Raw genomic sequence first — 13252 nt, forward strand, 5'->3', positions numbered from 1 at the left:
TTGGGTACCCTTACTAAGTTTGGAATCTTTGAGGTTTAACCGAGTTCAACTTTGTCATCTACTTATCTTCACTGAAATGTCAACATTAAACCAAATGTTGGATTAATGTATCAAAGAAGCTCAAGGAATGGCATGAAGGTTTCTGCTGCTAACCTTAATCTAGTGCAACTCAAGTCCTTAAGCAGTTAAGTATCTATGTGCACAGCTTCCAAGCCACCACAAATATTCCCTGTCAGCTCAAATGTAGAACAAGACAAAAGATGAAAGAGGAATCCTTTGATAACTAGCCAACCATCGAACTTCAGGGAGTCCACATCTGTATTGACAAGAGGCCACCATCTCTGAAACCAACAACCTGATTCTCACTAATTGGTCTCAAGTAAATCCAAGCTGAGGAATGAAGATTAACCATTAAACCCCTTGCTACTTCTGACTACTTAACTTCACTCTTTATTTTTGCAAATAAAAGCCATTTTCCAAATGCCAAAAGGATTGGATGAATGGACAATGTTAATAAAGCTTCCTCTGCTTGAATGGACAATGACTTTCAGGTTTGACCAGAGGGAAGGAGTCATCTCGCAACTAGGGAGAGGGAATCTCCTTTTCTCTCTAGCAAACTGGGGAAAGGACATCAGAAAAACTTATCCGACCTGACCCTTTCATACCTTCTAGGATACAAATCCCTCTAGATTTTTCTTCTCCTCTCCATGAGGCTATCCTGATATAGCGACAACATGAGTTGGATCTCAGTTGGAAACTGTGCATCAGCCCTTGAGAGATTTTTTGTCTTGCAAAGAGCAGGGATCAACTAGGATTCTGAAGAGAAAATGGAAAAGCTTGATGGTAACCTCTTCTCTCAGAGAAACCCTAGACCAAAAACCTTTTCAGTCAGTTGGCAGAAGCACTTGTCGATGCTACGGTAGAAATCAATGTCAAAAGATTTGGCTTCAATGAAACTATCATGATGGAGGCAGGAGGTCAAGGCCTCCTCTCTGCCAACATCCTGGCGAACAGAGAAGAGTGGGGGGAATCTACAAATCAAGAGAAGAATCCAACCAGTGAATAGGATGGCTGGACTAAGGGCTGGAGGCAGAGAGCAAAGGAAACTAGAGATACTCACTAGCAGCAGTAGTGACGACAACAACAACAAAGGCAATGGTGAAACTAGTCATGGCGACTTAGAAAGCATGACCCTCAAAACCCTATTTTATTTAACAATTCCATTAACGAATGGCATAAGATGTCCATGAAAAGATGAGAGTAAGTTCACTGAAATACAAGAACAATGGAATCCCATCCTCACAGGGAAAATACTTAAATAGGAATAGAGTTATCACCATATAAGAACCTTCCCCACACCCCTCCTAGCTAAACTATCAACCTCAATGTTGAGATCTCTAGGAATCCAATGCATAATTGAAAGAAAGGAATTCGAAATGTCTCTAATTTCATCAAGGACGTCTATCAATCTCCATGGGCCAGACCCAGCTCTATTGGCTTATCTTATACCATGCACCTTTCATGCGGGGGGCTGATATCTGTTAGCAATCCTTCAGCTGGTGAGCAATGCAACCACCTCAGCTTTGACTGCATTGCCCCCCCCCCCCAAATTGGACGTAAATTACCAAAAGGAAAACCCATTCAGATTCAGATCACTTAAGATTCCCCTAATCCCGGAAGGACCCTGGATTTCCCAGAGAACTATCGTCAAAGTAAAGTGTGGTCTGACCTGCTACTCTTGGAGGAAGAGCAGTCCTTGGTTGAGACATTTAGGTTGATGAGTTGGCGGGTTCTCCACTAAAATACTATGAAGAGAAGTGATAGAGATACCCTTGGCTTCTTTTGTTGACAAAATTCAAGAGTTAACCAAGAATGGAATACGACCCCTAATTGCTATCGTCAGTGCATTAAAGTAACGAGATTTTTAATTCAGATAGCGCACCTCCCAGATAGCTAACTAACACACATTGCAAGTGAAGTGCTTTCTCATTTAGACAAAAATCCCAGCAACACACAGAAATTTCTAATCAATAAACTTCCCAAAGGAACCATTGAAGGAATAATATAGCCCACAATAATCAGAAACTCCCTATAAAATAAATCCACAGACAAATCACTCTAAGAAAACAGGCACACATTTGTGCAATAAATAATCTACTAAAAGAACCTCCAGAAAATTGTTAAATCACCGAAGAAACAAACACTGAACCCAGTCTCCTTTTACTAGAATGATAAAAAAATATATATCCCTAAGAATAACATAGTAAGTAGGAAAAGACCAAAGAATATATTCTAACCTCAGAGACATTGGGAGCCGCTAAAATCTCTGAAAACGCAAAAAGGGAGGAATCGGACGTTGCTTCGACGATTACATTCGCGAGTGCCGACCCTCTGTGTGTTTCTGCTTGCTTCACGAAATGCCCGATCAGTTCTGCTTGCTTGTGCTCGATATCCATCGCCCCTCCCTCGAAAAAACAAGAATAGCTTCAAAGATGAAAAGGCTTCGAACCCATTAGCTAGAAATCAAATGCTCTTTTGGAACAAATTGATTTGATGAGCAGGTTTTTATTCCTGGTAGAAATTCGATGAATCAAGAAATGCGAATTTTAGTGAGGGGACTTTTCACTCTCTCTTTCTTTGGGACGTCTCGGATGTCCGATTAACTTACATTTTTACTCAGAAAGGTTTAATAGGAGACGAGACATTTGCACTCTTTCCAAACGGAGATTAAATTGTTTTTACTTACTTTGCCCTCTCTATATTGTAACTTTTTTTTTTGTTAAATCTCTATATTGTGACTTAAAACCTGGAAGATTTGGGATTTTGGGAAAATTAGTTAGCATGTATTTGGTTCCGTGTATGTTTATTGAATAAACATTTGTATTTGGTTCCGTGTATGTTTATTTGCTGGTGAAATTGAAAAATGCAATAATTACAACTGTTTATGACAATTAGGCTCCAAATTAATATAACAAATGGCTGGCATGCACAAAAACCAAAATTCACTTTTTTCATTTTTGATGCATGTAAAAGAACAAGAGAGAGAAAAGGCTGAGATGGCGCCTATGTAACACTATCAGTAAATGTTTACTGAAGATTTTATTTGAGGCATTTTCAGGCCTCTTTATAGAAGATTTTAAGTTTCTAATAAATGAGGTCTATTCACAACTATTTGATAAAGGAAAAGGAAAGGCTATTGCAATTACCAAACTTTAGGGAAGTTTCAGCTGTCAGAAATTTCAAAGAAGGTTTCAACAATTTACCCAACAAATAAATAGGGCGAAAGTAATGGCAAAGGCAAAAAGTGGAGTAACACCGGATCCACCCAGTTGGGAAAAACTTTCTCTGTTGCAGTAAGTAACCTTTCAGAATGTTATATGAGAATGAACTAGAATTCCATAGCTAATTAGCTATAGTTGACACTTATACCGCAGGATCACAATTCTTTTCCTAATGACCGCATTCACCCTTTGCATAGCCTTTTGTCCAAGATCGTCCCTTCCTTCTCCCATTTTTGTTATTCAAGGGTTTGTTTTGACAACATAATTGATTTTGTTTTTCAAAGCAAAATAGCTGCAACATCAACAAAATTAATATATTTTTGAAATACCTTTTTAACCATTTGAGTGAATTGTGACTTCACTCCTTTTATTCTTAGGGCCAGTTGTTCTTTTTTTGGATTTTGAGAGGGAGAAAAGTTGGTTAATGAGATTTTGGTTTTCATTAACCAAGATACCCATGTTCTTCTTTCATGAAAAATTTATTTTTCCTGATATCACTTACTCCCATATAGGTGAGTAACTTTTAGGTAAATTGTTAATATTTGGATGAAACAAAATTGCCCATTTTAACAATGATTTTTAATGATTAAAATGACCATTGTCTTATTTATCTAGAAAATAAAAAATGGATAAATGCACTTACCTAGGTAAGTAGGTAAGTAACATCGGGAAAAGCAAACAAAGCCTTGTATGAAACAGAATTCCTAAAACAAGTGGAAAACACAACAATTCAAGAACTATGCCAAAGAGATTTTGGTCAATGAAAGGTAAAAAATTGAAGGTTCTTTACCCACCAAACACGGTTTAAATTATGGATACATCTGACACCAAACACTTACCAGGATCTCTTGTAAGCAAAAACCTTGCACACATAACATCTACTTGCACATTGGAATCTCCTCTCTTAATTTCATAAGGAGATGCTCCCAATGTGCTAGATTCCCCTATTCTTATAGTGTATGCAGAGTTTTGCTTATAGGGAATCCCTCTGCCTATATGTTTCAAGTGAATCAAAAACCCATTTTTTACCCTCTTTTTATTTTTTAAATTTCATATTTTCACATGGGGCTTCTGAACTGTCATTTAAGTGTTAAAAACAACACTTATTTTAGACCTACCAATATGATACACCATGTTATATCAAAATTTTGAAGCTTGGACCAAACCACCCTTACTATGGGGGTGTTTGGTATAGTGGTGTTGCATTGCTGTTGTGTATTGATTAATCCAAATTTGTAAGAAAAAAAGTGTATTGTACATCATATACAAGTGTCATTTCAACTAGAAAAATGCATGTATGTGAGAAATATCAAATTTGATGTTTCAGGTAGAAATAATAATTTGTATTGATCAACTCATATTAAAAAATCTCTCCCACAAATTTATTTTGATTAACCCAAAACACAACGACAACACAATGCCATTATATCAAACACTTCCTTATATTTGTCATTTTGATTAGCAGTATGCATGTTGGCATTTTCATCTTTCATGGCTTGGGGCAAAAATGAAAGAGCAACTGGAATTGAGAAGCGCACAGGAGACAGATTGAAGATAGCAAGAGTGATATTTGGTGTTGCTGGAGCATTAGTTTTCAGTCTTTATTAGGGAAGGACATTTAACATTCGGTCTTCACCTTCATAAAAGCTTACATACAAACAAAATTGGACTCGTGGCTCACTCATGCTCCTTGTGTCTTTTTGGTATATATTATGACTTTTCCATTCATAGAGATTATATTGGAATCAAAACTCCATCCAAGAAGGTTTTATGTTATCTAACCCAACTGCTTATTTGTATTGAAACTGCATGAATCAATATATAATCAATGAACTTGGTGGATGAAATTTTAGGACTTGATTTGTTAATATATTATAATCATATTAATTGTGATCGATACACATGTATATATATGATATGTCAATTGATATGATTATGATGAAACAAGATTCATGTAATCGACCCCATAACGCTCAGTTGCTTAGGTGATGAAGATTATGGTAATGTGTATGGTAGCCTCCAGTGGTTCATATTCCATATTATACATATATACATACAGGGCTTGAAGTATGGACATATATATAGACTCACAATCATACCTTGTACTAAAATTTAATTTACTATAATGGCAACGGTGGAGATCAAACACTAGACCACTTGGTTAAAGAGGCTCTGATTTTTTTTGAAGAGCAACTACCTTAAAATTTTATTAGAAGAAAAAACTATCAAAAAGATAAAGGGGAGGATATAGCCTGCCATGCCCCAAGCCCAAAGTACAAGAAACACTCCTTGAACTCTCAAAAAACCATCCCACAAAAAAGAAAAAAAAATAACATTACATGTACCTTGGAATTGGTAAACTAGAGTTATCTTCGCCGATTAATGATCTACCTTGTGAGGGTATTTGATTGACTAAGTAATAGGCATTTGAGACACTATTTATTCCAAAATTCCTGAGATAATCTGCCACACAATTAACCTCTCTGTAAATATGATTAAAGGAAATCTTATTCTTGAACTTGGTAATATACACCCACCAAGGAGCCATCAAGCTAGCCTGAATTTAGGAGGTTCACTAAAAACCATAATATCACTCTCAACCAAAATACTATTCAAATTGAGATTTTAGCATAAATGAAGTCCATCTAGAAGAGCTTTAACTTCAGCTTGCAAAGAGGTACAATCTATAAGGACCCCACCCAAACCCGACTTGCCTCTACAGGCTCCATCAGTATTAATTTTAATATAGTTTTGTGGTGGAGGTTTCCAAGTTAATTATCCATTTAATATGTCTTGGAGGGGAATTTTTAACAAGAATTTGAAGACAAGTGGCCCAAGAGGTGTTATGATCAGCAATTTCCCTCATGAACTCTTCAACACCTCTCAACCCATATTTCCCATAGAACAATAGAAGAAACCAGTCTTAAAATCTGATTTCGTTGACTATTTCTTTCATATAAACTCCACCAATTTTTAACCCGGTCCACCGATTTAACATAAAGAGGCTCCTATACCATCTCAAGAATTCAACATAAAAGCTTATGATGTTGGGTGAGGTCCCTAAAATAAGTTTTTATTCTCTATAGTGGTTGTTGCCTGTTGCTCTCTTCTTAGTATTGTCACTCGTTACCTCTTGTTCTTACTAATATTGTATTTTCCTTCCATGAAGTTTTTAATTTAGAGAGGAAAGCAAGAAGATTTTATTAAAGAAAAAAGAAATGAGATTTACAATCAGAAATTCCCAGCTCCCAAAGCATCATGCTGGATGAAAGAAAGGTCTGTAGGAGATCTTCTAGTAGGTAGAATGAGATTCATCTTATAACATGAAGTATTAGTCCTCCGCTAAACTTTAGGATATGTTTGGTTTGAAGGAAAAGATAGGAAAAAGAAAGGGAAGGTAGGGAAACCTATACAAGATTTGTAAAGGTTTTTCTAACTTTTCTTTCCTTTCCTTACTTTTTTTTCCTTCAAACCAAATATAGCATTAAAGTTTAACCGTTTAAGTATTCATTTAGGCTCAGTTTGAAAAAAGTACAGATATAAATACATATAAAATAATACAAAATATAAGATTTTGCACTCTACATATTTGTATTTATACTCCTTCCAAACTGAACCTTAAAATCCTACAATAGTAAAACACTGCAATATAAAATCTAGCTCATTTAGGAAGGAAATGATGTCACAGATAAATAACCTATCAAATAGACAAATACACGGGGGTTGGTAAGTTTACCGGGGGTGTGTGGCTATACGAGGTTGTTGTGCAAGGGATTTACCATAGCATTTTCCATTCATTTTATTCATTCTGGCTTTTGTAAAGCTATATTCGGCTATTCCGTCACTGTAGCACGCGGGCTGTGTGGTGCTTGGGTTTTCAGGCCCACAGGCCGGTACGACAATGTGGGCCTTACTATTTTATTCTAATTGTATTGTATTTTTTTTATTTTATTATTTCATATATAAATAATTATATACATCAAAGTTCATATAAAATAGAATTTCAAGATTTTTCTTTCAATTTTTTTATCTATTTTATTGATTTATTTTAAATTTTTATTAGCTTTTTTTGCAATTCTTTTTAAAAATTGCCTCTCATGGCCTGGCCCAGCCCCACCTGGTTTATGCCATGAATCGTGCTGGGCCTGACCTGTTAAGGATCCCAAAGGAGGTAGGTAAAGTCCACGTAAACCCACTAAAGCACGGGCAGCCTACAAAGTCATGTTGTGCCAGATTGACATGGCTCCATTTACAGTCCGATTCAATGCGATTTAGAGAGATCTCAAACCAAACCAATAAATTACGATTTAAGAAATTTCTAAACCGAACCAAATTATTTTGGTATGGAAATCAAATCAAATCAAACCGTTTTATTACGGTTTGGTAAGGTTTCTAATATGGTATGGGGACTTTGTACCATTTTGATGTGGGCTAGCCAGGCCCAGCCCATTACGGGTTGAGAGGCATGGCCCACTAACGCCTAATAGTGCCAGCCACAGCAGGGGAGCCCTGTTGCCTTCGTACGGAGCCAACCACGGAGCAGTTAGGCGTACTCGCAAAGACCTATTGCCTGACTTCGTACGGCTCTCATCTAATGCGTTTATCTCCACCTATCTCCAGCTCGTTCAAGTATAAATATGAGGTAACTCTCCCTTGACAAAGGATCAAGATCCTAGAATTCTGATCCACCTCCCGCAATTACTTCCAGTGCCTTGAATTAAATTCTTGCACCTACCTCGCTTCATTTGGACCACCTCACTCAACGTGTAGAAGAAGTATGCCCCCAAGCAAGAGGTCCCTCTCGAGGCGACCGCCCCGCTAGGGTGTCAGAGAATTAGGGCCAACGCGAGCATGTCGAGCCCCTAGCCCCCGGCCAGGGCAACAATCAGCTGGCCAAACAATCGGAGTCGGGCAATAGTCGACACCCCAACTCACCTCAGAGGAATATCCGACCTCCCAGCCGAAGAAAAGAAGTGCCCGCATGATCTGAAGACAGTCATCAGCCTTTGGAGCAACATCACCACCGCCGAAGGGAGATCCCTAGGGATGATGGCAGACACCTCGGCCACCCTGGAGTTTGCTCCCGGAGCGAGAGCCGACCTCCTGTCTCGGATCTCTGGGACATTTTGAATGATCGTCGCACTCATAGGGGAGCGCACGACCCGGCCTCGGAGTACTCGGGAATCCGAGCTGATACCCACCAAGTCCGTGAAGACAGAAGCGAGGCCCATGCCCCCGCCAATCAGGGGCTTGCCGAGTTGCGAGCCGAGCTTGGGGCCGTCAGAGACGAGCTCCGCCAAGTCAAGGAGAGCCGAGTTGATGCCTCCACTAGTCACGAAAACTCCGCCGGCCACATGGACGCCTTCACCCCGGAAATCATTTCGGAGCCTCTCCCCCCACACTTCAAGGCTCCTACTTTGGAGATGTACGACGACTCCTCGGACCCCGACGACCACCTGGAAAGTTTCAGAGCACTCATGATAGTCTACGGGTATTCTGACGCCTTGACATGCCGAACTTTCCAGGCCACCTTCAAGGGGGTAGCATGCCGTTGGTTCTCCAGGCTCCCCCCGAGGTCAATCAATTCGCCAGCATGTTCCTCGCCCGCTTCATCAGCAGTAGACAGTGCCAGAAGAGCATCATCTCGCTCATGTCCATCAAGCAGAAACCGGGCGAAAACTTGCGGTCTTATATCAACCGCTTCAAAAAAGAAGAGCTTGAGGCCAGGGACCTCGACCCCATGATCTCGATGCACGCTGCCATCAACAAACTTCGAGCTGGCTCCGCCCTCAAGTGTTCGATCACCAAGACCCCACCGAAGACAAAGCTGGAGTTCCTCAAAAAGGCCCAAAAGTACATTGCGGCCCAAGAGGCTTTGGCCGAGGATCACCAAGAGAAGGAGGCCGAACACAATGGCGGGCCCTTAGGGAAGAAGAAGAAGAAGAATGAAGACCGCCGAGGTGATAGTGGCAAAGATAACAGGAAGCCGTCGGCCCCGACTACAACTTATAGCCAATATACACCACTCAACTCCTCTTGGACCCAAATCCTGATGCAGATAGGCGATGAGAAGTTCGTGAAGTGGCTAGAGAAGTTGAAGAGGAACCCCAAAAAGTACTGCAAGTTTCACCGTGGCATCGGTCACGATGCCGAGGACTGCTATGAGTTAAAGAATGAAATAGAGTCCCTCATCCGCCGCGGGCATTTGAAGCAATTCGTTGGGGGCGAAGTTGGCGCTTCGTCCTCCTAGGAGCAGCAACAGCACTAGTAGGTCATCGGAGTCATCGACGCCATTGTTGGGGGCTCAGCCTCGGCCCGCAAAGCCTACGCCAGGCAGTTGAACATCCAAGGGTCAACCCCCAAGAGGCCAAAGAAGAAGGAGGACCTCTCCTTTATGGACAAGGACCTCAATGGGATCACAGTCCCCCATGACGATGCGTTGGTGATTTCTGCCGTAGTAGCAAACTTCCTAGTCAAGAGGATTCTCATCGACAATGGCTCCTTAGCAGACATCCTCTTCTATGAAGCTTTCGAAAAGATGAAGATAGCGCTAGAGCGCCTCCAGCCCGCCGATGTCCAACTAGTCGGCTTCTCCGGCAATGTCGTTAGGCCAGAAGGGAAGATCACCCTATCAATCACGGTAGGAACTGAGCCTCAACAGGTGACGAGGATGACGGAGTTCCTTGTCATGAGGATTGGCTCCCTTACAACGCAATCATGGGGAGATCGACCCTTCACGTGCTGAGAGCCACCATGTCCTCCTACCACCTCACCCTCAAATTCCCAACCGAGCATTGCATCGGAGTTGTTCAGGGGGATCAGCATATCGCCTGTTAGTGCTATGTGGCGGCACTAAAGGGCAAGATCAAAGAAGCATTGTCACTTGAGGGCCTCGACCTCAAGGAGGAGCCAGCGAGTCGAGGACCTCGTCTCGGTTCCCCTGGACGAGGATGAGCCCGAGAAGACAGTTCGCATCGGGTCCAACCTTCCCCCGGAGAGCCTACCCAAACTGGTAAGTTTCCTCAAAACTAACATCGATGTCTTCGCTTGGTCCGCTGCTGACATGCCCGGAATTGACCCTTCGGTCATTACTCACAAGTTGAGCGTGGACCCGAGCTCTAGGCCAATTCGGCAAAAGAAGAGGAACTTTGCACCAGAGCGATGGAAGGCCATAGGAGAGAAAGTTGACAAGCTACTTGATGTTGGATTCATCCGAGAGGTATACTATCCTAACTGGTTGTCGAATGTGGTTTTGGTTAAGAAAGCTAATGGGAAATGGTGAATTTGTATTGACTTCACAGACCTTAACTGAGCCTACCCCAAGGACATTTTTCCTTTGCCAAGAATAGACCACCTTGTTGACGCCACTGCAGGATATGAATTGCTCAGCTTTATGGATGCATTCTCCAGATACAATCAAATAAAGATGCACCCCGGAGACGAAGAGAAGACCTCATTCATCACCAAACATGGTACATACTACTACAAGGTGATGCCCTTCGGGCTTAAAAATGCAGGAGCTACCTACCAGTGTCTCGTTAATAAAGTGTTCAGGGACTAGATGGGGAGGAACGTTGAAGCCTATGTAGATGATATGGTGGTGAAGAGCCTGAAAGCCGAAGTACACACCTCAGACATGGCCAAGACCTTCGACACTTTGCGGAAGTTTAATATGAAGTTAAATCCCAACAAGTGTGCCTTCGGTGTCACCTTGGGCAAGTTTTTAGGCTTCATTGCCACTCAACGAGGCATTGAGGCCAACCTTGAGAAGATACAGGCCATACTGAACATGGCACCTCCTCGATTGGTGAAGGAAACCTAGAAGCTCATTGGCCGAGTGGCAGCACTCAACCGCTTCATGTAAAGTCAGCTGACCGATGTCTTCCCTTCTTTCGAGCCACCAAGAAACTAAAAGACTTTAGGTGGATGGAGGAATGTCAGCGAGCTTTTGACGAACTCAAGGAATACCTCGCCTCCCCTCCCCTCCTGGCCTACCCGGTTCCAAGAGAAACTCTATACTTGTACCTATCAGCCAGAGACGAAGTAGTCAGCTTAGTCCTAATCAAAGAAGATGAAGCATAGAAACCAATATACTACGTCAGCAAGGTACTGTGTGACACCGAAACCAGATACCATGAAGTGGAGAAGTTGGTCTTTGCTCTTGTGGTTTCAGCTAGGAAGCTTAGGCCGTATTTCCAAGCTCATACCACCATTAGTGTTGACAAATCAACCCCTCAAAGCGGTCCTCACCAAGCCTGAGACCTCGGGGCGTTTGATCAAATGGGCCACCGAGCTTTCCGAATTCGACATATGGTACAAGCCAAGGCCTGTCATTAAAGCACAGGCCCTTGCAGATTTTGTGACGGAGTGCACCTTCAACCGAGCTCTCCCTCGGGCCCTAGAAGATGAACCAGGAGAAGGGCGCTCGGCTAGAGATGCTCCCCCCACTTGGAAGCTTTTTGTGGATGGGTCGTCCAATGCCAAAGGAAGCGGCGTTGGCCTTATCCTCCTCACCCCAGACAACTCAACCATCAAATATGCATTGAGGTTCGACTTTCCAGCGTCCAACAATGAAGCCGAATACGAGGCCCTCCTCGCTGGACTACAACTGCCCAAGGACATCGGCCCCTCACACGTCGAAGCGTTCAGCGACTCTCAGTTGGTGGTGAACCAGGTGAACGGCGAGTACGAAGCCAGAGAGCAAAGCATGTCCAAATACCTCGCAAAAGTCCAAGAGCTGGCTCGCCATTTCCAACGCTTTACTCTATAGCAAGTCCCGCAAGCTAACAACACGAGGGCCGATGCCCTATCCAAGCTAACAAGCACCTCAGACACAGTCCTCGCCCGCACAATTCGCGTGGAGAAGATACCTCGGCCATCCACTAAAGAGGCTCAAGTACTGCCAATAGAGGTCGAGCCATCATGGATGGATCCCATCATCAATTTCCTCCTGACAAAACAACTGCCCAATGACAGGAACGAGGCCAGACGGCTCTGACGTCAGGCAGCCCACTACACCTTGCTTGAAGGAAAATTATATAGAAGATCTTTCACCCTGTCTTACCTCCGATGCCTCCACCCGAGGAAGGAGAGTACGTGCTTAGAGAAATTCACAAAGGCATCTGCAGAAACCACCTCGGCGGCAGGGCCCTTGCCTGGAAGACATTGAGACAGGGATATTTCTGGCCAACACTTCACAAAGACGCAGCTGAACTCGTGCGAAGATGTGATCAGTGCCAGAGGCACGCCAACATATGTCATCAACCTGCGACTACCCTCTCAGCCCTCAGCAGCTCCTGGCCTTTCGCCAAATGGGGAATGGACCTCCTTGGCCCTTCCCCACAAGCAATGGGGGGCAGGAAGTACCTCATCGTCGCCGTGGACTACTTCACCAAGTGGGTCGAGACCAAACCCTTAGCCACTATCACAGCTCGGGCGATCTAGAGCTTCTTCTGGAAAAACATCATCTGCCGCTTCGGCCTCTCTCACATGCTAGTCACCGACAAGGGGAAGCGGTTCGATAATGCTAAATTTTGGGAGTGGTGTGCCTCCCTCGGCATCAAACAGTAGTACACCTCGGTGTGCTACCCCCAGACAAATGGCCTGGCCGAGGTCACCAACAGAACCATCCTAGACGGATTGAAGACGAAATGACGTTGGACGAACCGCGAGGCTCACCCGCCGCAACCTACCGAGCAAACCGCGAGGCCCGCCCATCGCGACCCACTGGGCAGACTGCTCGGCCCAGCAAACGCACGCCTATCCTGGTGACCGTCCTCCTCACGGGGGACCCCTAATGTAACCTAACCGTGCATGACACGGGACCATCCCCACTAACATAAGGCATCCACACCACACACATCTCTGAACCGTTGAGGAGGGAAGACGCATACGAAGTAAAAGCGATGCCACTACAAAATACCCCTCTGCTGACGAACCCAAAGGCATAACAGTCACTACTCCCGATGACC

The 13252-nt window shown here is 43.1% G+C and overlaps 2 protein-coding genes across 4 annotated transcripts in view; one reads left to right on the forward strand and one right to left on the reverse strand.

The window, feature by feature from the left end:
- The window catches only part of LOC104598424 (COP9 signalosome complex subunit 7-like), a 28282-nt gene extending 25512 nt beyond the window's left edge, over positions 1-2770 (reverse strand). For 2 of the 3 annotated variants that reach the window (XM_010260478.3, XM_010260477.3), the window contains exon 1: positions 2298-2733. In XM_010260478.3, coding sequence (XP_010258780.1) covers positions 2298-2456 — 159 coding nt within the window. In that variant the 5' untranslated portion in view covers positions 2457-2733. Of the gene's footprint in view, positions 1-2297 lie in introns of all 3 variants that reach the window. The other variant, XM_010260476.3, reaches the window with a different exon arrangement.
- Positions 2771-8826: 6056 nt separating this feature from the next.
- Positions 8827-9531, forward strand: LOC104598695 (uncharacterized). The gene has a single exon (XM_010260876.1). It carries the CDS (start codon positions 8827-8829, stop codon positions 9529-9531), a length of 705 nt encoding a protein of 234 aa, XP_010259178.1.
- The last annotated feature ends 3721 nt before the right edge of the window (positions 9532-13252 follow it).

Source organism: Nelumbo nucifera, chromosome 6 (assembly GCF_055504915.1).
Source record: "Nelumbo nucifera cultivar China Antique chromosome 6, China Antique-T2T, whole genome shotgun sequence".
Taxonomy (NCBI): Eukaryota; Viridiplantae; Streptophyta; class Magnoliopsida; order Proteales; family Nelumbonaceae; genus Nelumbo; species Nelumbo nucifera.